Genomic DNA, 25,597 nt, shown 5'->3' on the forward strand with positions numbered 1-25,597 from the left:
CAAAGTTGAAGGAGTTACTTGGAAAAGAGGAAACTAAGGGGGGTGGGGGGATTAAGACAGAGGTGTGTAAAATCATGAGTGGTGTGAAGTAAGTGAATAAGGAAAAGTTATGTACTTGGTCCCATAATCTAAGAACTAGGGGCCACCAAATGAAATTAATGGGAAGCAGGTTTAAAACAAATAAAAGGAAGTTCTTCTTTACACAGCACACAGTCAACCTGTGGAACTCCTTGCCTGAAGAGGTTGTGAAGGCTAGGACTATAACAGGGTTTAAAAGAGAACTAGATAAATTCATGGAGATTAAGTCCATTAATGGCTATTAGCCAGGATGTGTAAGGAGTGGTGTCCCTAGCCTCTGTTAGTCAGAGGGTGGAGATGGATGGCAGAGAGAGATCACTTGATCATTACCTGTTAGGTTCACTCCCTCTGGGGCACTTGGCATTGACCACTGTTGGCAGATAGGATACTGGGCTGGATGGACCTTTGGTCTGACCCAGTATGGCCATTCTTACGTTCTTAACTCAATTAGTGGTGTCCTGTGCTTTTGGTGTGAATGTCCTGGGTTTGATTCCCAGTGACAACCATGCTGTCTGTACCTATGCTATCATAGTCCATTATATTAGTAAGAATGCAGGGAGAGGGGAAGCCTGCCTTGGCTATATTTCTGACCCAGCAGGCCATACTTTCTCTGTGTGCTAGCTGACCAGCAAAAAATATGCTACCCCCGGTGTTTGCCTACCTCCAGCACAGATATACTGAGGGGGAAAAGTGGTTCTTGCTGACCTCTTCCTTCCATTACTAACATTAAGAAGGCAAAATATGAAAACAAAATAAAACACTGTTGTCATGCTGCAGTGAAATGGTTTGCAATACTTCCTTCGATATTTTAGAATAGGTCTCTTACCAGTCTTTGTTGTAGGGCTTTACCATTTATATTTTTTCAGCTATTGCAGGAACCAGAAGCATCTGAGCTTTGGCTGAAAATGAAAAGTAGATTTCCCTGTGTCTAATCTAGTATGGGCGCCCTTTTCCCTGTTGTCCATTATTGAATTTTTCCTGCCATTTCCTTCGCTGCTGATCACTGGCACCATCTTTCTGACCAGAAGAACAAATGGATAGTTGTGTAGTTCCCTTGAAAGGAAAACTAATGTTGGATTGCATGTTACTTGCGTTGGGTAGGTTCTAAAGATAAGTGCACTGTTTTCCTTACAGGGGTGAAATCCTCACTGTCTTGAAATCTATGGCAAAGCTCCCATTGACTTCAGTGGAATGAGGATTTCACCCAAGGTCATTCTGAAAGCTCTGCACATCACCTTTGACTCTACTGTTATTTTTATTTAATTTTCCATAAATTACTCACAGTTATATACTCCAAAACACAAGAGAAAAAGTAAATGCATTAGTAGATTTTAGGTAATTTACTTATTCATTAATTTTGCTATGTGATCCTGTAGCGAGCACATACAGCCTGTAGCAACAAAATACACATAACAATGTTTAGACTGATTTAGTAAAACTGACAAAGTATATGACAGTCTAACTTTTCGATGCAATACTGTGATGGAAAAAGTACATTATTAATAAGCTTTTGTTTGAGTGAGAGTCTGTAAAGTATATTAGAATCAAAAGAAAGAACATCTGAAAGCTGATAGGTAAGGCCCTACCAAATTCACAGTCCATTTTGGTCAATTTCACAGTCATAGGATTTAAAAAATCACACATTACATGATTTCATATGTTTCAATCTGAAATTCCAAGGTGTTGTAACTATAGGGGTCGTGACCCAAAAGGATGTTGTGGGAGAGGGTTGCAAGGTTATTGTAGGGGAGTCTCAATATTGCCACCCTTACTTCTGCACTGCTGGTGGCAGGGTGCTGAGCACTAGACTAGCCGCCACCGCTGTCCGGCCAGCTAGCTCTGAAGGCAGCACAGAAGTAAAGGTGGCAATATCATAACCCCCCTACAGTAAATTTGCAACCCTCTATAGCCCCCTTTTGGGTCAGGACCTCCTGTTTGAGAAATGCTGGTTTCCCATGTGAAATCTATATACTATATACACAAAAGACCAGATTTCACAGGGGAGATCAGATTTCATGGTCGTGACGCATTTTTCATGGCTGTGAATTTGGTAGGGCCCTAGGAGAAAGGTCTGAATTGAAAGAAAATATTGCATATTTGGTCCTATCATTTTATGATGGAAGAAATCTCACTTTGAACTTAGTAGCTTCTAATGATCTTTAAATTAAACAAAACATTGTTACACAGCAGCTAAAAGTTTAAATTACTTTGCCTACATTTCCCAATTAAATTCTTAAATTTAAGTAGGTATTTTTGTGCATGTGATCTAAATTGTAAATATTTATTTATAGATGGATTTCTTACTGTGGCACATATTATACCTTGCAGATACTTGGTTACTTTGACTATGCTTTCACAGCCATCTTTACTGTTGAAATCCTGTTAAAGGTAATGAATGTTAATTGATCCTTGTTAGCTCAACAGCAGCTATAGCAATAATGTTTGTAACTTTTTGTTTACCTTCCAGATCCTAGGGTATGCAGATTATGTCTTCACTAGTATGTTTACATTTGAGATCATTTTGAAGGTAACAGGTTTATAAAGAAGTTTGTTTAAAAGGATTTTCCTTGTGTGTCACCTGCCAAGAAAAGGCACTTGAAGTGTTCTCCACCTTTTCCCTAAATGATCAAAGCTAAACTTTTTCAAACCAAAGAATTTTTTAATTTGACAATATCTTATAGTTTTGATTAGTTATCTTTGACCTTTGGGTGCATGTAGAAGCTACTTTTTATCATCACATCAATTTAATTCATTTTTTACCCTTTTTTACACTTACAGTTTGTCAGAAAAGGGAAAAATAATTCACTGCGCATGAGCTTTCCTCCTCCTTGTTTTGGCATTTCCAAAAAGATCATAAATCTTTTAAAGAGGGAGCATGGATTTTCTCATCTCTCTTGCTGAACTATATTCATAGTGCTAAAATAGTAGACAACTATTTTCTTGCAACAGGACTTGCAAGATATCTTGCATTTATTTATAGTCTAAGATACTTTGCATTTTATCTTATCTTGGGCATACATTCAAATACTCAGAAAGGCATAAATATGCTTGCTTAAATGTATTACCTATGCATGAGTTCAGAATTGGTATTTGAATGTACAGTTTGTGTACTGATTATTAAGACCATACACCAGGGCTACTCAACTTTTAGATCTATGAAGATTGCTCAGGCAAAGCAGCAGTAAAACTAGGGTTTATGTTTACCTGGTGCTGTCTAGGTGACAAATGGAGACTGAATCATGAAGCATAATTAGAAATGTATAAAACACTTCTTTAGAGCTATATACATTTTATAGCCCTTATAAGAAGCTTGGAAGCGTCATGCAATGAACAACAGCCATAAGTCACTTGTTGACTAGCCCTGACATATACCAGTGAATTTCTGGTACAGTAAGAATCTGTACATAAACTTTGCATTTCCAGCTGAGGTTTAAGCATAACAAAAACTCTTCTACCAGCTTTGTTCATATTGGTTTGTTCTTTTCACGGCGCATTTTGATTAATACCAGATAATGCAATATTTGGGCTGTTTACAAGATAAGCTGTATTTTATATAGTAAACTATTTTTATGTTTGTAAATGTTCACCTACTCCTGCTTATGAAATCCCATGATTTCTTATATTCAGTAGTGAAGAGCCTGCTAACAAAATAGTAAATTAGTTAATAGTTGTAAAGAGCTCTGAAGATGTAGACTGCTAGAATAAGTACTAAGTATTCTTATTATTTTTTATTTCATAGTTCCATAGAGTTTAAGGCCAGAAGTGACCATTAGATCATCAAGTCTGACCTCCGGTGTAACACAGACAATTAAATTTCACCCAGATACCTCTATATTGAGTCCAATAACTTGGGTTAGCATTTCAGTCCCTAGGGGATGAAACTGCTATGAGCCCCAGACAAAGAACAGGAGAGACCAAGGGGTCACCAGTGTACTGCAATGGCAGGGAACTTATCAGGTGAGACATGCCCAGATGATCCCAGCAGATGATCCAAGCTCCATGCTGCCAAGGAAGGTGAAAACCTCCTATGGTCCTTGCCATTGTTAAATCAAAGCAATGCTGCGAAATGAGCAGAGAGAATTATACACTTGACAAAACAGTAAAGTTGGATCAAGCTACTTGCAAAACCTCTGAACTCGAGGAACCGACTTACCTCATTAAAAGTGATACCATCCTTTCTGAGGCAGATAGGAGTTAGTAGAATGTCTGTATCCTTTGAGCAGCAGACTGTATCAACCACTGTTCCCACACCTTCAGTTCTGGTTGCATTTCTCCAAGAAAAGAGAGGAATTAGCATGGTGCAAGGGGATGTAACTAGATATTAAGGAATACATTAAAAAAGGAAAATTAATACTAATGATCATAAATATCTTCTTGACATTGAGATCTATTAGACTGTGGAAGATCACTCAAGAAAAATGGTGGAAGCCCCATTCCTGGGGTCTCTGAAAGGAGACTCAATAAAACACTAGAATAGAGGCTGTAGAGACATTTGCACTCGTCCTTCAGTTCATCACCCACAGACCTAGTAGTTTCTATTCTCCCCTTCCCCCCCGATCATCTCTGTTTTCATTTTCGGTCATACCAACAGTGACGCCACTAAATTTCAGGATCCTCTAAAGAATCTGTTCCTGGCACTAGTGAAACTGGTCACTCCTAAATCCAAGAAACTGAAGTAGATTAGTGAGGGTCTTTTTCACTGTGGAGATCTGTTTAGGGCTTTCGTTAGTCAGTGGAGTTATCTGAAGGATGACTTTGGCTCATATCTTCGCTGAATACACCCAGGAAGTGCCTGCTGGCTCTACAGGATTTTTTGTGGACTGCTGGGAGCTAAATGAAGGCCTGTCCTCTGTATTCTCTGACAGCAACTTATATCCCCTGAGTGGGAAACCTCCTTTTGTGTTCCTGGTCACCTTTGAACTACTGTTCAATTCTATTAAGTTCTGCACTTGATCCTGCACAGATGCAATGGTCACAAGACACTAGCACATGTTAAGCAATTGCCAAGTATGTAGCTTACCTCTCCCCTATCTGATAGGCTAAAATAAAAATAATTCAGTTGTTCAGCAACTATGTGGATCTATGTGCAGTTTAGACAGCACTGTTAAAGTGTCAGGAAAGTTCTCTCATTGATGTGCCCTCCATGACTCAAACACACCCACAAAGGATTTGCTCAGTCAAAAATGCGGATGCTCCTGATTCTGTGTTCTCCAGCAGGTTGTGTCTTGCAGTGTAATCCAAGTGTATTTGTAGAGGAAAATGAATTGAACTTTAAAAGATGGTAATACGTAATCAGAATGTGGCATGTACATTTACAATGCCTTGCTGTACTAACATGTCTCAAACTTTGGCTATGCTTGCTTATGATTAGAGCTCTCCATACTGTTCGTGCTGGGTTTTGCACTGTGCTTTCTGCAATGGCAAGTCCTGTTGCTAAACATCCACAACAAGAGTTAATTCAGGTTTAAACATGTAGTGAACATTATGGTACAATAATGCACATCTCATTTAAATTCCAAACCAAAAAAAAAAAAGGTGAAACTGGAGTTAATGTAACTTACGGGTAAACTATATTACAAGAATGTTATAATTATCCCCAAAACAAGCATCAAAACAAAAAAATTCAGATTTAAGGTTAAAACATAAAGAAATCCATAGTAAGATACAGCAATACACAGATAAGGCACACATGCAGCCTTAACTCTGCTCTATAGTGACACCACTGAGGGAGGGGCAGAATTAAAAACTCTTTAAAATGTAAGTATAATCTAATGTGGGATCATCAATGCTTAAAAAGCCTCTATCATTATCATGTAGTATCACTAGAAGTAAATTCTCAGAAAATTAATTCTGATCTCAAAGAGTAAGTGCAGTAAGTTGGGGGAGGATATGTAGTGTTATTTTCATACATAACAAAGACATTGAGTCTCTGCTTTAAATAAGAACACCCAATTCAACTTTAATTATGGGGGAACTGGGGCTAGTTTAGCTCCTGTTGCAGGTCAAAGTAGTTTCTGGGCTAGTCTAACTTTCATCAGCTGGAACAATACTTATGGTCTATTTCACTGGCGCCACAACCATTCCAACATGTTCCCATATGGGGGTCAAGACTGAATACAGAAGCAACTATACAAACTTATGCCAACCAAGGATTCCACTACACAGTGGGAATCCCAGCTGTTTCTTTAAACCTGCTTTCCATCCTGTTTGCTCTGCTGGAGCAGTGCACAGGAGACAGAGTGAGACTTCTGCCCCTGCCCCAGTTCTGCCAATGGCATACCTATGTAGGCCAGTCAGCACTCCTGTGGAATGTTGTGCCAGAGAAAGAGACAGGAACGCTAGCTGAGCACAGAGCAGTAGCTGCTCGCCCTGTTGAGTACATTCTGGGTAAATACTGAGCTTCCATTGAGTGAGAGCTGCAACAATGTTCAACTCTTCTCATCCACTTCCTAGCCTTGCCCTTGACCTTCACCCTTTTAAAGAACAAGCTGGGTTTTTCGCATAATGGTTTTTGTCAAAGACTTTAAAAGGGACTTATAATTATTAAAGCAGAGGGCAGCCATATAAAAATGGGGAGACTTTGATCTGTCTTTTTATACAACTGTATCTGTCAATGTGGGAGTGTCCCATGTTACACTAACTATGAAGGTGCTCACATCTTATGGTGATGGGGATGGAGTGAATAGACAGACAGACATATGGATAGATAGAGGATGTGCTCTGTATGATCATGTGAGAACACAGTTGTGAATATTATGTAGACTTTATTGTCTCCATATACTTCACTTCAGTAAGCCTTGGGCTTGTATTAAGTCTACATTTTTGTTCTTCTACTTTTGGGGATATTTAGCAGGTGAGCAACATTTGGATCACAAAGAGGGAAAGATTAACAGGAAGATGAGAACAGAAGGACATATTAAAGCTATGGATCCAGCAGCCCTTTTCAGGCGTGTAATGCCCACTGAAGCTAACAAGAGCTTTTGTGTGAAAGGGCTGCAAGAGTGAAGCCCATAAACAGTGATCTATGTTGTAGGACACATATTCTTATAACTTGTGGAATCTCTTTTTAAGGTGTTCACTGATGGAGCTGATCACCAGCCTGGGACAAACAGCCACTCCCAGTTCAGTTTATAGCCCCTTTCCTCAGGGCTCTGTTTAGTCTCCAACACAAAGCAAAGAGGAAATATAAGACAATAACAAAATTAATAGTCTTGTTCTGGATGAGACTGTGGGGCGTCTGGCCTCTCTGGTAACTGAATGGTCTGGACCTTCCCATCCTAAGAGTTGGGTCTGTGTGGCCTTCCTGCAGCCTTCTGCTGCAGCCATGGGAGAATGTGGGCCTCTCTCCCCCCCTCTTGGAGCTGGGGCCCTCATTTATAACCTCCAGCTGAGAATCAGACCCAATTATTGGGTGTCATTCAGCAGGGTCTGCTGGTTCCCAGGACCACGCCTGATGGGCTTTCTTCTAGAACAGAGCCAGCTGTTCCATGGCCTCTTGGGCCTTAAGGGTATGTCTACATAGCCAGTGAAAGCCTGCGGAAGTGAGCCTCCAAGCCAGAGTCAAGACTCATGCTACAGTGCCAAAAATAGCTGTGGAGACAGCATTTGGGCGGGAGCTCAGGGACTAGTCCCATCCCAAGGCTTCAGAGCCCAAGCTCCAGTCCAAACTGCAATGTTTATACTGCTGTTTTTAACATGAGCCCCGTGAACCCAAACCTATCAACCTGGGCTCAGAGGCTTGTGTGCTGTGTAGACATACCCTAAAGGGCCAGACCACCATGTTATAGGTTGGCAGCTTTTTCTTTCTAGCTAGTGAATGGGAATTACTGGCCCAGTACTGTGAGATAATAACAAGCACTTCCTGAGAGGTACTAAATGTCCTCAATTCTCCTTGAAATCAATGGTAGTTGAGGGTGCTCAGCAATTCCCACTAGGTATTTAGAGCCTTAGAGGATTAGATCCTGTAGTCACATAGCAGATGAATTGGGTCTATCTGTCTACCAGGTATTTTGACAGTACCCATAGTTTTTGTTCAGATTAGGCATGGTACAATCTACACCCATGGAAATCTATACATAAAAAGAAAATTCTATTTGAAATGCCTGTTTTATGCCTATAATTGGTTTAATAGGCTTCCATCTATCCATTTTTGAACCAATATATAACCTGAGTTAAGTTAGAGATATTTGTAATAGACTTGAGTGTTTTGTACCACCTGAGGACATCTCTGTGCTGCCCAAATGCTGCCTGCACCCAAGGCCAGGGCAGTCTCTAGCATAATATGGAACAGGGGCTGCTCTAATTAACTGCAGCCTCTCGATAGCTGCCTGTGGGCTACTTCGCAGACAGGAAGGGCTGTCGCCCTCAGCACTACAACCACTCCCTCGTCTATCTCCTGATACACCTCTTTGTGAACCAGCACATCCCCTACAGTGGGGGCAGCAAGGGAGGACAGCCTAAGGCCGCATATAACAGCCCTACACTGCTTCTGCATGAGATCTTTCTCCCAGGCATTTGCAGCCCCTTTACAGTGCTATGGTAAAGGCCTAACCAGGTCAGCTTTTGTGCACACACAGAAGTCCAACATTTTGATATCAGGGACAATTAACACATCTGGTTCTGTTGCTTAAGTGCAAATTGTTTAATTTGGAGGAATATATATTCAGACGGTTTTGGTATATTAATTATTGTAACAGATAAAATATTTGATTGTACATTTGCACCCTCAACAGGTGTCTTGTAAACAGCCTAAATTTTGGTTTAAATGAAGAAAAACAGAGAGTAAATGTGTAACAATTCTGTTTTTAGATGACAGCTTTTGGAGCATTCCTTCACAAAGGGTCTTTCTGCAGGAATTACTTCAATTTGCTGGACTTGCTAGTTGTGGGTGTTTCTCTGGTATCGTTTGGGATTCAGTAAGTATTACAGTTACACTCTAAATGGCTTTTATTTTTTCCTTGGGGGTTTTAAAGTAAAAGTGGCCCTTTGTAAGGGATTAGATTCTTCCACCTTTATTCATACCTTGGGTCTGGGTGCACAAGATTAGCATTCAATTACTCCCCCTCCACTCCCAGAGCAATAACATGTGGCATAGAAAATGTTATAATTCTGGTATAGGCCAGCAGTAAATTACTACTTCCCTACCCTCACACCAGAGCAGGATAAGCTGAGGGCATTGTGCCTCAGAGGGGTAACTCCTTGGAATGTTGCAGCTTATGCATAAGGTTATGATTTTTTTCAGAGAAGATGTTAATACATTTCATGGCAGAGGTGCAGGAAAAGAAGTATGTGTCATGCAGGGTGGGGTGCTGTTGGAGAGGGAGCCTACCACACGCTCACTCTGCAGCAGTAGCTCCTGTCCTGTGGGGCTGGGACCAGCTACCTGTTCCAGGCATTGCAACCACACCCATGTGGTCACAGCACCATTCAAGTTTGGCATATCTGCTCCTCTATTTCCATCTATGGAGGGGCAGATACACCAAACCTAAGTGGTGCTGTGACCATGCGGGCCAGGTTGCAACCTGGCGGGGAAAGGCACATCACTGGCCATTGCTGGGATCGCTGACTTTATTCAAATTCACAATTACTGAGAATACCGTGATCTCCGTGACAAAATAGTAGCCTTGTACCATTTAGGACTATAATTGGTGGTGAAGAGGGATTTTTTACCCCTTGTGATCAGGCAAGCCACAACCATCTAAGAACAGGCTCCAGCTCGCACTACTTTGTCGAGGGCTCAATTCTGCTGCACTTGAAATCAACGGTAAAATTCCCATTGACTTAGAAATGAACAAGAGTAGGGCGTCATTAACTTGTTCCTCAATTTTTATTCTACTACTCTACCTATCACTGCTTGCTCTAGTATCTCATTAATTATGTTATTCAACAAGGCAGGTGGTACCACCCCATCTGAAACTCCAGTCCATACTACTTAGCACTGAGCAAAAGGCTCAGTATTACATTTCTCTGACAAATGAAGGGCCCAGTCATATGAGATGCTGAGCATCTTTTGTGTGGTACTGAAAATTTCCAGCTCTGCTTGATTGGAGCTGATGGTGCTCATCATCTTGCAGCAGGCTCTCGGCATCTCACAGGGTAGAGCCCTTAGTTTGTCAGAAATACCAGTATCTTTGGCCAGTATCTTTCCCCAATGGCAAAACGTACCTGATCTGCAGTGTACGACCAGCCCATGTACTTCTAATTCCTAAGTTGTTCCTGAAGCCAAGATATTCACATGGAATGTTTGAGAAATTAAATCGGTGGTTTTGATAACAGTAAGAAGCTGAGGTGTATTTCAAAATGCTAATTTACAAAATATTTATTTACTCCGAGGAGCAAATAAGAATTTTTCCTTCTAGAAGGGAACTGCATGAACATAGATAATTTTAGTAAGAATAAGTCAATTGAAAAAGAAATAACGGGCTAATGCTTGCTTTTTTTCCTCCCCACTAGATCAAGTGCTATCTCAGTTGTGAAGATTCTGAGAGTTTTAAGAGTCTTGAGGCCTCTAAGGGCAATAAACAGAGCAAAAGGACTTAAGGTTTTTATTTGTCTTTTTTTCCAAGTTATGTTTCTATTGCCCTAATATTCTGCAGTCCTACTGCAGGCAAAACCCCCACTGAAGCCAAAGGATAAGCTAAAGGATTTACCTGGATAAGGACACAGGACTGGGCCCTAAATCAGTTTTTAATTCTTAAATATGCTAGTCCAAATCCTGCTCTAAGTCACAGCAGTTTAAATCTGGAGCAACAGCAGCATCACTGAAGGCAGATTTTGGCACATAATGCGTGCAACAAGCCAAATATCATTGCAATATATTCATTGTAATTCCACTGTGTATATGTACTGCCTATCACTTTAAGATCTGAAGTGGCCTACTTTCAAGAGACTACTGATACATTCAGAAAATCATGCTAATTTCTAGTAGCAGCATTACATTAATTCTATGAACATTATATGAGTATTTTCTAACTGATTAATTTATGAAGTGAATATATAAATATATTTTTATAAATATATAAGAATATATAATTTTTCTTATAAATCTAAGAAAATTTGTGTTGCTAATGCAGTGTACATTTTTCTACAATAATGCCAAGTAAGAAAATTAAATTGGACTAAAATCCTTTTCTTTTTTCCTTTTATTCACAGCATGTTGTTCAGTGTGTCTTTGTTGCTATTAGAACTATTGGTAATATCATGATTGTCACAACTCTGCTCCAGTTCATGTTCGCCTGTATTGGTGTACAGCTTTTTAAGGTAAATAAATGAATTCCTTCAAAACACATTCAGGCCTGATCCTGCACCAAGGTCTTCCAACTGACTTCAGTAGGGCTCTGTGTTGGAACTGGGTTGTACCTGTGCTGAGCCAATCACAGGATCAGGTTCTAAGTTTAGTTAATTTTTATGCCCTACATTCCATCTACATCTTTTGTTTTATAAATAGGGAAAATTTTATCGGTGCACTGATGAAGCAAAACAGAATCCTGAGGATTGCCGGTGAGAACCCTTTCACTTTATAAATCAGATATACACTATTTTGAATGATAACAATAATAATATGTTGATTTGTAAGTCATTCATACCCTGAAGCCTCTGAGCACCTTAACAAAATTATAAATAAAACCAAACTCCAGCACATCAAACACAGGTTCCAAATCATTCAGTTTTTTATAAGTCGAAACCAACACCTAAAAATCTGCGCAGAAACTAGCAGGCAGCCAATGCACATCACAGCACATAAAGTCAGGAGCAGACAGCACCAGTTAACTGATTGAAATGAGCATATATCTCAGGGAAGGGATGGTATCATTCTGTGACTAATTGAATGCTTCCCAAGTGTTATGCAATCAGTTTCTGTTTCTTTTCTTCTTCCACAGGGGAATATTCATTGTTTATAAAGATGGAGATGTTGATAACCCAATGGTCAGAGAAAGAGTTTGGCAAAACAGTGATTTCAACTTTGACAATGTTCTGTCTGCTATGATGGCCCTTTTTACTGTGTCTACCTTTGAAGGCTGGCCTGCGTAAGTGAGCATTCAGTATTTCCATAATATCATTAACAGATGTTGCATTTCTCAAAAGAGTAGAAATAAAATTTTACTGGCACTTCCTGAATGGTAAACAATCACCTGCACTTTTTAGAGTCTTGAGATTATGGGCCTGATCCTGGGACGTGTGTGGTCCCTTTACTTACACTAATGTCAAGGGAAATTGTGGCACTTAGCACCTTGAAAGAGCAGATCTTATCCAAGTATACAAAGCCTCATTGTTGCTAATGAAGGGGGAATTCAGCCCTATAAACATTCGAAATAGTCTACGGCTGTCAGGCAATAAAAAAAAGTAATCACAATTAATCATGCAATTAAAAAAATTAATCGCAATTAATCGCACTGTTGAACAATAATAGAATAACATTTTTAAAATATTTTTGGATATTTTCTATATTTTCAAATAGATTGATTTCAATTTCAACACAAAACACAAAGTGTACAGTGCTCACTTTATATTAATTTTTTATTAGAAATATTTCCACTGAAAAAAACAAAAGAAAGTGTTTTTCAGTTCCCCTAATACAAGTACTGTAGTGCAGTCTCTTTATCATGAAAGTTGAACTTACAAATGTAGAATTAGTTACCAAAAAAACTGCATTCAAAAGTAAAACAATGTAACATTTTAGAGCCTTCAAGTCCATTCAGTCCTACTTCTTGTTCAGCCAATCGCTCAGACGAACAAGTTTGTTTACGTTTGCAGGAGATAATGCTGCCCGCTTTTGTTTACAATATCACCTGAAAGTGAGAACAGGTGTTCGCATAGCACTACTGTAGCTGACATCGCAAGATATTTATATTCATATGGCCCTTCATGCTTTGGCCACCATTCCAGAGGACATGCTGATGATGAGTTCTGCTTGATAAAGATCCAAAGCAGCGTGGGACACATGTTCATTTTCGTCATCTGAGTCAGATGCCATGAGCAGAAGGTTGATTTTCTTTTTTGGTGGTTTGGGTTCTGTAGTTTCGGTATTGGAGTGTTGCTCTTTTAAGACTTCTGAAAGCAAACTCCACACCTCGTCCCTCTCAGATTTTGAAAGGCACTTCAGATTCTTAAACCTTGGATCAAGTGCTGTAGCTATTTTTAGAAATCTCACATTGGTACCTTCTTTGCATTTGGTCAGATCTGCAGTGAAAGTGTTTTTAAAACAAACATGTTTTGGGTCACCATCCAAGACTGCTATAACATGAAATATTTGGCAGAATGCAGGTAAAACAGAACAGAATCATACGATTCTCCCCCAAGGAGTTCAGTCACAAATGTAATTAACACATTATTTTTTTAACAAGCGTCATCAGCATGAAAGCATGTCCTCTAGAATGGTGGCCAAAGAATGAAGGGACATACGGATGTTTAGCATATCTGACATGTAAACAACATGCTGGGTCATCATACAAGACTGCTATAACATGAAATATGTGGTAGAATGCGAGTAAAACAGAGCCAGAGACGTACAGTTCTCCCCTAAGAAGTTCAGTCACAAATTTAATTTATGCATTATTTTTTTAACAAGCATTATCGACACGAAAGCATGTCCTCTGGAATGGTGGCTGAAGCATGAAGGAGCATAACGAATATTTAGCATATCTAGCACGTAAATACCTTGCAATGCTGGCTACAAAAGTTCCGTGCAAACACCTGTTCTCACTTATGGGCAACATTGTAAATAAGAAGTGGGCAGCATTATCTCCTGTAAATGTAAACAAACTTGTTTCTCTTAGCGATTAGCTGAACAAGAAGTAGGACTCAGTGGACTTGGAGGCTCTAAAGTTTTATATTTTTTTTTGAGTGAAGTTATGTAACAAAAAAAAATCTATATCTGTAAATTGCACTTTCATGATAAAGGAATTGCACTACAGTACTTCTATGAAGTGAATTGAAAAATACTGTTTCTTTTGTTTATCATTTTTACAGTGCAAATATTTGTAATAAAAATAATAATATAAAGTGAGCACTGTACACTTTGTATTCTGTGTTGTAATTGAAATCAATATATTTGAAAATGTAGGAACACATCCAAAAATATGTAATGAATTTCAATTGGTGTTTAACAGTGTGACTAAAACTGCGATTAATCCTGATTAATTTTTTAATCACAATTAATTTTTTGAGTTAATCATGTGAGTTAACTGTGATTAACTGGCAGCCCTAAAGTAGTCTAGTCTTTATACTGTTCTTATTGCACTTCTTTCCTCCCTGCCTCCATCTTTTGCATTTAGGCATGCGGTCAATGCATGAGGTCCATGAAGTTTCTGTATTTCTTAATCTACCTGCTTCTGAAATAGACCAGGTTTGCCATTTATAAGTCAAAGATGTGGAAATAATGAGGGAGGTCTTAACTATGCAATGTGTTTGGGATATTCCTTAGATTATGTATCCAGGTAATTCTTCCAGGCAGTATTCACTATCTTTCTAGTTTGTTGTGGACAATGGCTACATATTCAAGGACAAGCTTTCCATTCTGGTCTTTGATTTTGTGACATCAATGTGGCAAGCACAACTCAGTGTCTCAGTCAAAGTGGCTGTGCACACATTTGTAATGCACATTAAGTCATTTTGGTCAACATTCAAGCTTCCTTTTGCAGCCTAAATCTACTTTATTTTAAAGCTGGGGTGCAAATTGGATATCAGTGTGAGGCTGCCCAAAAATTTGATCTTCAGAGCACCAAGTGACTCCTGACTAGAGTATTTGTTTGGAGTCTTTTTGGATTGTTGTTCCTGTTAAAATTAGAGAAATCTTATAATATTTAGGTTCTGATCTTACAGCCAAATGTCTCTTTAGTTACACTTCAACTAATCTTCTGAGATCTTTAGTCCTGCCCCTTTAAATAGTGAAACCATTGTTAGCACATAAAGGTTTTGGCCTTTGGGAGAAACTTTTGCTAGTAAACGTCAAATAAAGTGGAATAAATTACTAGTTACTATCCACTGAGTCTAAATGAAAATATAATCTACAGGTTTTGTCATTTTAACAACAGTTAAAACATAATTTTTTCTTTTTTCTTTTTCAGGCTGCTATACAAAGCCATAGACTCAAATGCAGAGAATATAGGCCCTGTATACAACTACAGAGTGGAGATTTCCATCTTCTTCATCATCTACATCATCATCATTGCCTTCTTTATGATGAACATATTTGTTGGTTTTGTCATTGTTACATTCCAAGAACAGGGAGAACAAGAATATAAGAACTGTGAGCTGGACAAAAATCAGGTTAAACTAAAAAATGCTCTTTTTTTTCATTTCTAAAGTTATTCCTTTTGTATTCATACATTGCACAAAACCAGCATCCATTCTGCTATGGTTTCAGAAGAGGGCACTAGACACCTGCCTTACTTACACTGTACAAATAAAGGCTTTTAGTAAAAACTGGTTCTAAAAGTTGGAGTAAAAGGTCATCAGATTACTCTCTTTCTTGACGAGAGCAGGGGTAGGCAACCTATGGCGCAGGTGCCGAAGGCGGCACCCGAGCTGATTTTCAGTGGCACTCACACTGCCCAGGTCCTGGTCATGGTCTTGGGGGCTCTGCATTTTAATTTAATTTTAAATGAAGCTTCTTAAACATTTTAAAAACCTTATTTACTTTATGTACAACAATAGTTTAGTTATATATTGTAGACTTATAGAAAGAGACCTAAAAACAATAAATGTATTACTGGCACGTGAAACCTTAAATTAGAGTGAATAAATGAAGACTTGGCACACCACTTTGGAAAGGTTGCTGACCCCTGGACTAGAGAATGCTGTACTAGAGTAATTTTTGTACAGTAGTAATGGTCTTTGAAGTACTAATATTCCATTGTAACATCTATTTTAGCAAGAACATACCTGGTACTGTGGGTAGCATTACTGATGTATTATGCTCTGTGAATTAGGTATATTAAGCACTCCTCAAACAGTTAAAAATCTGGTCAGTTTTAAGGCCTGGTCTGCAATAAGGCTATGGTTACACCTGCCGATGTAGAGGCTGGGAATTAAGCCAGCCCTCAGAGACAGCAGCAGGGAAAGTGCTGCCATGTGTTTATGCTGTCAGCTGCAAGCGCAGTGGTGTGGCCACATTAGCAGCTCTTGCAATGCCACAGAGAGCACAGCATTGTGGTAGCTATCCCAATGTGCAAGTGGCTGCAACGTGCTTTTCAAATGGCGAGGGGGTTGGAGTGCGACAGAGAGTCTATTGTGTGTATGTGGGGGGAGAGAGAGTGTGTTTTGGGGAGCAAAGAGTGTGTCAGCATGCTGTCTTGTAAGTTCAGACAGCGGAAGGGGGAAACCCTGACATCAGCCCCCACCCCACCCTGCGTGTCTCTCTCTCTCTCTCTCTCTCTCACACACACACACACACCCACCCCTACTTCGGTGGCGGCAGCAGCAGCAACATTCCACGGTAATGGTTTGTTTTATGGCCTGGAGCAGCTAAGCATGCCGCTGTGAGAAACCGGGCTTTGAAAGGGGATATCTGCATACCTGCAGCCGAGTTCAGAACAATGACCACAGTGGCCACTTGACTTGAAGGGATTATGGGATGTTTCTGGAGGCCAGTCACAGTGCAGTAATGCAACACATCATCCACACTGACACCCCAGCGCTCCAGCTGGGGTGCAGCAAGCTCTATGCTTCTCATGGAGGTGGATTACCAAGCACGCTCCAGCTTCAGCGTCCAGGCAGTCTAAATGCCTTGCCAGTGTGGATACCTCAGGAGTTAGGGCGCCCAGGGCTGATTTAATGTGCTCTAACTTGCAAGTGTAGCCAGGCCCTTAGATTTCAGACCCCATTGTAGCTGCACTCAGGACCGGCTCTAGGCACCAGCAAACCAAGCACGTGCTTGGGGTGCACAATTTCAGGGACGGTTTACACCTGTGCACCATAAATTTACTAGTGCAACTTTACCCTGGTTTCAAAACTGCACTGTTGCTAATTACACTGTAGGTTTGACATTGGTGCAGCTGCATGGGTGGCTGAAAACCCAGTGTAGACAAGGCCTAGATTATAACCAGACTAACCATATTTATTAGTATTAATTAAGATTAAATAGGAAAATTTCATTAGTATTAATTAATGTTTGTTTAGCACTCTGAAGATGCAAATCACTAAATAAATGCTGAATATTTTAGGATTTTCCTTAGCATTATTTTATGTTTTTTCTTATACAACTGAGCAAAGTGGTGTATATTACTAACCCAAATTTAAAGAAGCAACAGAGCCTGCTAAACTGCCAGATTAATGTGCTTACTAGCAAACATTCCATAAAAAATATGTACACTGTCTGTTTCTTAGGCTTCTATGTATTTTTTAACTGTTTGCACTCACAGTAAGTCATATTCAGTTGCTAAATACAATGCATAGATTTATAACAGAAGTAATCATACATGAAGCCTAAACTGAAACTTTTGATGTTTCTGCTTTTATAGCGGCAGTGTGTGGAATATGCCTTGAAGGCACGCCCTCTGCGTAGATACATTCCAAAAAATCCTTACCAATACAAGTTCTGGTATATGGTGAACTCCACTGGATTTGAGTACATCATGTTTGTCCTCATCATGCTGAACACACTTTGCTTGGCCATGCAGGTAGGAACAAAACAAGCTGCCAGTTTACTGTATGAAGCCTTTGATAATATGATGTTACTTAATAGGACTTAAAAGGACACTGTCAACCTGTCATTTTTTTTAATAAAGTGACACATTTTTAAAAATTCCATGTCAGGATAAAGCAGCCAAATCCTGTATCCTCTGCCAGGCAAAACAAACATTTAACACAGGGACCGCAGTATTGGACCCCGGGATCCACATGTTGAGAAGATATGGGGTAGTAGGCGTGGTGGTAATATATCTTCCTGTAGGTACTTTTCATGTCTGCAGTAATCTTGCCATTTAGATGGTGAATATCTGATCTGCACTTGAGTGTGCTCTGCTGAAACTCAAATCCTATGTGTGGTAACTTGTGCTCTTTTAGGGCTTTAGGTGTGCTAATTTGCACCTCAGCGTAATTTCATTTAGGATACATTTGTTCATTCCCAAGATTGTTCATGCAGAAGATTATCTAGAAAGAACAAAGAAGCCTGTTTATATGGACATGTTTCCCTCAGCCAGCTAAACATGTTATCATGTTTCTGTTCTTTTGCCTAACACAAGCTGGTATTACTTCAGCTCCTCTTAGTTACTTGCGTTTGTTCTGTGCTGATTTCATGCATATGCTGTGCCATTCTTTCTGTTTCTTGTGTTGATTTTTTCTGACAATCTCTCTTCAAATGTTTTAGAAAACTATGTCTTTTGTGGCACAAGCAACATCTTTGGAAACGCAGGCTCTCTTGACCCATTAATAGATGTATTTGTAATGAGAGCCTCGTGAAGTGTATATATGAAAGCTACTAATTCCCCAGTGCTCTGTGTGGCATGGAGAAGAGCTATAGACTATGACCACCATTGATTCAGAATAACATGAGGAAAAGGAGATATCAAGGGTAAAATCTAAATTGGAGGTGTTTTAGAATCTGAAATGTCAGGAGGGTGTGTCTGGGCATCTCATCCATGAACATAATTGAAAAATTATTGTAGTCAGGAAACATTTATCGTCCTTTCATTTTTACTTTATCTTTCACTTTTCTTCCTGTACCTGGATTCAGCCCATCACTACTACTCCTGTGCTTCTGATGCATCATTCAACCCTTCCTTAGGCTGTGCCTCCATTATGTAACTATAAATATGAGCTCTTATTGGTAGAATAGATAATATTCTCCCTCTTTTTCATTTTGTCTTTATCTCCTCTTTTGTTTTTTCCTGTCTTTCTTACTATTTTCTCTATATACGTTGTCTCTTTTTCACCTGTCGCCTCTCTTCTCTGCTTCCAATGCAACAGATTTTCAAAAGAGAAAGAATTGTTAAAATCCAGTTTATGTGCCACTGTTTATGATCAGTCAGTGATCTCCATTTATGCTGGCAGTGCTCCGTTAAGATTACAATCACTATACAGTAATGCATTATAGTCTGAATAAAATATGACAGGCCATTCTAAATAGGTGTCTAAAACAGTGGTTCTCAGACTTTTGTACTGGTGACCCCTTTCACACAGCAACCCCCTTATAAATTTAAAACACTTTTTGATATATTAATTATAAATGCTGGCAAAGCGGGGTTTCAGGTGGAGGCTGACAGCTCGCAACCCCCCATGTAATAACCTCATGACCCCCTGAGGGGTCCCGACCCCAAGTTTGAGAACCACTGGTCTAAAAGGTGTGACAAAGTTGTGTAATTAATCCTTAAAATTCATTATATTCAGTCTGGGAAATTACTGTTGTTTATCTAGTTATGTAGTATTTACTATATAGATCATTTTAAAGCACAGTTTTTTATCTGAATCCATATTTCTTGTCTTTTGGATCATGGCTTCAGGAGAAGATTATTCAAATTTATTTTTGCCTTAATTTCTGTTAAGTGATTAATGCTCATAATTCAAGAACTACTCTCTCCCACCTGTGTGTGTACGTCAGTTCCTCTTTCTCTGTGGCTTTAGCTGGAACATAGGGTTAGTACTTTCTTATATACTATTGTTGACTGTCAGGTCCCTTTTTAATATTTGGCATCTAAAAATAATTGTATTATTCCAGTTGTTGATATACTTGGCCTAGGTTATGGCTGGAACAGTCTTTTAAGGTTTGTAAAATATCTATATTTATAATGCCTGTCATAACATCAAGAATATTTCAACCTAAAAACTGCATGTTAAAAACATGTGAACTTAGCTATTTTAAACATCAGGGGCACAAGAACTCTAGTAATAACTAACCACTAAAAAACTCAAGTAGGAGGCAGTATTGTCCCTAGAGGAGTACTTGGGAGATTATGCTTGAGTCAAACACCATCCCACAGTACGTGCTCCATATACACGTAGGGGTGAGCAATCTGTTCCATCCAGTACCTGAACCAGAACCAGTCTGAGATGAATCCATTTTTAAACAAGAGTCATTAATTTATTCTTGTATCTGAGGTCCATTCATGTGCCAAACAATCTTTTACAGAGCTAGTAATGGGCCTACAGTTTACTGGGCTTTATTATTGTGAACTGTTGGTTTATGTCAGCCTCCTTTCAATTAATGTTCTTTAATTCTTTATTTTTAAAAAGTGTCATATTTTAATTCACAGCACTACGGACAGTCTAAGCTGTTTAATGATGCAATGGACATTCTGAATATGGTTTTCACAGGCGTGTTCACTGTTGAAATGGTTTTGAAACTCATTGCATTCAAACCCAAGGTAAGTGATTAGACAGGATTTTGTATATATATAAGTATAACGTGAATTTCCCACTAGTTATATATTATTCAAATAAGAGAAGAACCTACATATTTTTCATGGTAAAATATCTGTGAAATCTTCATAGAAGTGTTAATCTGATAGTGTATTTGTGTATATATGCATCTACAGGAAATGAGATGTAGATATCAGTGAAAAAAATATTACTGAGTAATTGATGAGATCTGGAGTATTTTTGAAGTCACGAAAAGGTTGCTGTCTAACCCAGACAAATAATTTCCTGTTGCAAGCATTACCAAACATAATGTACACAGGTACTAAATTATATGTGATTGTTTAAAAAACACCGATAAACTAAAAAAATTAAAATCTAATTGACTATAAAAGACTCCATATGATTTTAACTTGTGTATAAAATGCAGATTAGGGTGTGATTCTGCAAATATGCACACAAGTACTCCTTTAGTTTTACTGGGGTTACTCGGATATAAAAGTGTTTGTAGATTGGGTCTGGAGTAGACATTTTAGTTTCCTTGCCTCAAAGGGACAGTGTCAAACTAAACATAATGGCCAGATTTTTGAAAGGAGTTATTAAGGTCCTGAACCCATAGGTGGTGAAATTCATGGTGCTGGGAGTGCTGCCCATCTCCCTCTTCTCCCTCCCCCACCAACTTGAAGGGTTTCCATCATATACAGGGTTTAGAGTTTGGTTCAATGGCTCTCAGGACTGACACTATACAAATTGTTCCAGCACCCCTGCCTGACCCTCCAAAGAGGTACATGCAGATGTACTCTGAGCCCACATGGAGCATCTTTGACTTTAGTGGGGCTCTGTGAGGAAGCAGAGGTCTACCTTCAGGCATCTCTGTGATAACCTGGGACCTAAATTTGGATGCGTCGATTTTTTGGATGACCCACTTGCGACATTTTGGGCCTGGTTTTCAAACATTTTGAAAAATTTCCATTGACTTCATTTGATGTTAGCCTCTGAATATCAGGCCCAGTGCCCAGGGGTGAAAGTGAGCTGGTACAGGCCGGTACTCCGTACCACGAAGAACCCGCACTGGCCCATACCAGCCCACATTAAAGAACTGCCACTACAGTGCTTTAATGCACCTGCCCCTTTTGCCTCCCCTGTTGTGGGCCCTGCCGGTACGGTCTTTACTGGCAGGGCCGCCGATGAGGGGAGGGGAAGGGACAGCAAAGTTAAAGTGCTGGCACGGCAGCACTTTAAGAATGGTCCTTTGCTGTGGCAGTGCTTTAACATTGCTGACCCCTTCCCTCCCTTGGTGGCCCTGCCGATAGGGTCTGTACCAGCAGAGCCACCAACAGGGGAGGCAAAAGGGGCAGGGACATTAAAGCACTGCCGTAGCAGCACTTTAAGGATGGTCCTTTGCCATGGCAGTGCTTTAATGTTGCTGTGCCCCACCCTTAGCGGAGCTGCCGATGGGCGGGGGGTAGCACAGCACTTTAACGTCTCTGCCTCTTTTGCCCCCTCCCTCCTCCCCCCCCCAGCCACTGACAGGAGCAGCTGCCTTGTGGCTGGCGATTTAAAAGGGCCCAGGCTCCGGACGCCGCTGCCCTTACTGCAGTAGCAGCATCATGAGCGCCGGGCCCTTTAAATCAAGATGGGAGCTGCGAGTGATACGGTCCAAGGGCTGGCTGGTGGATGCTGACCCCCAGCCCTGCCCCTTGCACCCAAGGCCCCACCCCTTCCGGGGGCCAGAGCCACCCCCGGTACCGGTAAGTGTCCCCAGTTACTTTCATCCCTGCCAGTGCCGCAAGCTGAGCACCCAAAATTGTAGGCATCCAAAATTCTAGTTATTGCTTTTGAAAATGTTGGCCCATAAGTTCTTAAAAATTAATTCCCACTGATTCTAATAACATCTTAAATAATTAAAATGGAAAGAAATGGTAACAATCTAATTTGATTGTTATCATCTATGTTGCTTGTTCACTTCTCACAGTCCACCTGTGATAGTGAATGGGAATCAGAAAAAGAAATTAGACTACCTTTTGCTGTCAGTTACAATGAAATCTGTATTTACTCTGATCAGTTTACACCAGCATAAATAAGAGCAGAATTTGGCACATTGGCTATAAACAGAAAGTGAAACTGGCCATTCTAGTTTTACTGACCTTCCTCAACTGGGTCTGGTATGTTTCATGTTCCATTTCCTGCTGGGGAATGTTTTTCTTATTTTCAGTTCAAGGTAACGAAGCTAAAACCATCCCTAGTCTGATTATGGCTGATTAGGCTCCTGACTTTTTCTTGGATAACCAAGACCTGGTATTCATACCCAAAGTGTGAGGTTTTGAATAACTGCTCATCTACACACCCCCAGGGCTTTCTCTTGCAAGATTCTACAGGGTTCTGCTTTAAATTTTCCTGTTCAGTATGTATATGTATTTATTTATTTTAATTGTTATGTCCCTAGTCTTATTCAAATACTAGCTGCTTCATCACATTAAAATTAATATTGTTTGAGACTATAAGAGAGAGAGTGAAGATGTTTAGGCTGCGGTGTCATCATTATGCTGATTCTGTGTCCTGGCCCTGTTCTGTATGCTGATTGGCTACTGAAGTCTCAGCTAGTTTTAATAGTCCAAAGTGCCTTATACCATCTGTGCTTAGCATGAAGATGGAGTCTTTCCCATGCTTTTGTGATATCAAGACTGAGATTACTATAAAAGGCTATACGTAGGACTATCCCTGAAGACAGGTCAGAAGTTTCAGGTAGTGCAAAATGCAGTGGCCCTATGGTGGCAGTACATTACATCACATCAGTGCTCGGTAGGGTGACCAGATAGCAAATGTAAAAAGTCAGAATAGGGGTGGGAGGTAAAAAGTGCCTATATAAGAAAAAGCCTCCAAAATCGGGACTGTCCCTATAAAATCAGGACATCTGGTCACCCTAGTGCTCTGTAGAGTGCATGAACTACCTGTTCACCTCTGGATGCTATTTAAGATGTTGATACTGATCTGCAAGACGTGTGCTGTTTGGGTTCTAACTCTATGAGACTCTGCCTTTCCCCTAAGAAGAGCTCTTGATGGTACATTATCACCATGGGTCTATATGTTTGAATATCCAGGGGCTTGAGGCAGGGGTATCATTTGCTATAGGGTAAAGCATGCAGTTTCTCCCCACCCTGACCTTTCATAGGGTCTATATACTCCATTATGTATTCCACTTTTTGCCACCACCTCTACTTCTCCAGACTTTGGATATAGTCATTAGGAAAGCAAACTTTGCCTTCCCCAGAATGTTTCTGAAATGATCCCCTGGTTGGAGGGAAGGTATTTTCTAGAGAGGATCCTTATTTCCAGAATTCAGTTCCCACACTGGTCCCGCAGAGCCCTGATTTGTTGACAAGCAGGGCATGGTGAAAGGACCATAAGTTGTCAGAGTTTTGCCTGAGATTGATTAACAAGCAGAGATCTTAGGGGGCAAAGGCATTAAATATCTTTAAGGTGGCTTTTGTTATTAGTTGGAGATTTTACCTTTGCTTTTTATTATGAAGTGTCCTTTTTAAAGCTACTTATACAGCAGAATATTATTGACTGTGTTTTTAATTGGTGCAAATGAGATGACAGGCTAGGAAATGGGTCAATGCCATTTATAAACCTAAATATAAAAAAGACATTTTTTTTAACTGGTAAAATCATCTTTATTAATATTTGGGTCTATAAATGCAAATTTTAAAGCAAACCTACTCTTTGGTTTGGGGTTGTTGCTGTGTGGAGGTTGATTTCTGTTATGTTTACATTGTCACTGGGTTTTTTGACTTGATCTGGGGGAATTGACAGAAGGGTTGGTTATTTATTTAGCCCTAGATTCTCAAAGTTATTTAGGCAATTAACTCCCATGGAGTTCAGTGAGAGTCAAAGGTCCTTAAATACCTTTGAGGACCCATTCCTTAGTACTTCTTTAAAAGTTCTCAGGGGCATCAGCTAGACACTCCATTACCGTACTAAATATAAATCCACATAAATAAATAAATAAATTAATTAAATGTTGTGCCTAAACTATTTGGCAGTGTCCCTTCAGCATTTTGAGTCAGATACTGTAAAAGATATGGTCACCTGTTCTAAAGCCCATTCAAACCTAATGGTGTTTAAAATATACTGATATTCTGGGTACAATATTGTGGCATGTAAAATCAAGATACTGCAGACTGTCTTTCAGTTCTGAAATATAGAAAACCTTCAGTGAGTGCCAGATATTAAGGGCTTGATCTGGCAACAAGGAACTGAGTGCCCTATACTTTAATTGACTGATTTGGGAATTGCGGGTATGTCTACACTGCAATTAGACATCTGTGGCTGACCCGTGCCAGCTGACTTGGGCTCACAGGGCTCAGGCTAAGAGTCTGTTTAACTGCAGTGTAGATGTTCAGGCTCAGGCTGTAGCCCAAGCTCTGAGACCCTCTCCCCCTTGCAGGGTCCTAGAGCCCGGGCTCCAGCCTGAGCCCAAACGTCTACACCTCAATTAAACAGCCCCTTAGCTCAAACCTGAGTCAGCTGGCACGGGCCAGCCACGGGCTTTTAACTGGAGTGTAGATGTACCCTGACGGTGCTCAGTAGCTGGCAGAATTGGGCCCTAAGTTTTCAGTTGTGCATTGTGACTACCAAAATATTTAGATAATAGATCAAAATGTATTTAATTCTGTAACCTAGGTACTCCCTAGGAGTTGTTTTTACTTTGCAGCATTTGCTGCATAAAAGTTTGCAATGTCAGTTAAAAGGCAAGACTTGATTAAACCAAGTTATTCTTCACAAGTGCCAAACTCAGTTTGTCTAGTGTGCCTGGCACATTACGAAAGAAAATATTTCTATGAAATCTAAAGTAATACATCAGTAAATACTGTTTAAGCAGTTTCATGAAAGCCAACCATTACTTGAATCTGTAATGATTTTCCATGCTGTCTTACATCAGATTTTTGTAAGGAAAAAGGAAAGATGGCTAGTAAGTGAATTGATCCTGAGTGACTGCAGTGGTGAAAACTACTAATTTATGTGTTAATGTTTATTTGCTGTGACTTGTCCATTTATACATTTCTCCCTTCTCCAAAAGCATCTTTATCTTTTAGTTTTTTGTTCGCTTTTGCTTTACATATTTGAACAATATTTGTCTATACTGATGGAAAAGATTTGATACAATAAACATGTCTTAAGATATTTTAGCAATATGGAATCAAAATGTGAATGTGTTATTTAT

General features: G+C 39.7%; 1 protein-coding gene across 8 annotated transcripts in view; it reads left to right on the forward strand.

The window, feature by feature from the left end:
• CACNA1D (calcium voltage-gated channel subunit alpha1 D) overlaps positions 1 to 25,597 on the forward strand; it is a 331,172-nt gene that overhangs the window by 216,633 nt on the left and 88,942 nt on the right. For all 8 annotated transcript variants that reach the window (XM_030570212.1, XM_030570214.1, XM_030570209.1 and 5 more), the window contains 9 exons: positions 2,407 to 2,466; positions 8,887 to 8,993; positions 10,531 to 10,618; positions 11,230 to 11,337; positions 11,525 to 11,577; positions 11,958 to 12,104; positions 15,144 to 15,345; positions 17,538 to 17,696; positions 20,268 to 20,378. In XM_030570212.1, the coding sequence (XP_030426072.1) occupies positions 2,407 to 2,466; positions 8,887 to 8,993; positions 10,531 to 10,618; positions 11,230 to 11,337; positions 11,525 to 11,577; positions 11,958 to 12,104; positions 15,144 to 15,345; positions 17,538 to 17,696; positions 20,268 to 20,378 (1,035 nt within the window). The remainder of the gene's footprint in view (positions 1 to 2,406; positions 2,467 to 8,886; positions 8,994 to 10,530; positions 10,619 to 11,229; positions 11,338 to 11,524; positions 11,578 to 11,957; positions 12,105 to 15,143; positions 15,346 to 17,537; positions 17,697 to 20,267; positions 20,379 to 25,597) is intronic.

Source organism: Gopherus evgoodei, chromosome 7 (assembly GCF_007399415.2).
Source record: "Gopherus evgoodei ecotype Sinaloan lineage chromosome 7, rGopEvg1_v1.p, whole genome shotgun sequence".
NCBI lineage: Eukaryota > Metazoa > Chordata > Testudines > Testudinidae > Gopherus > Gopherus evgoodei.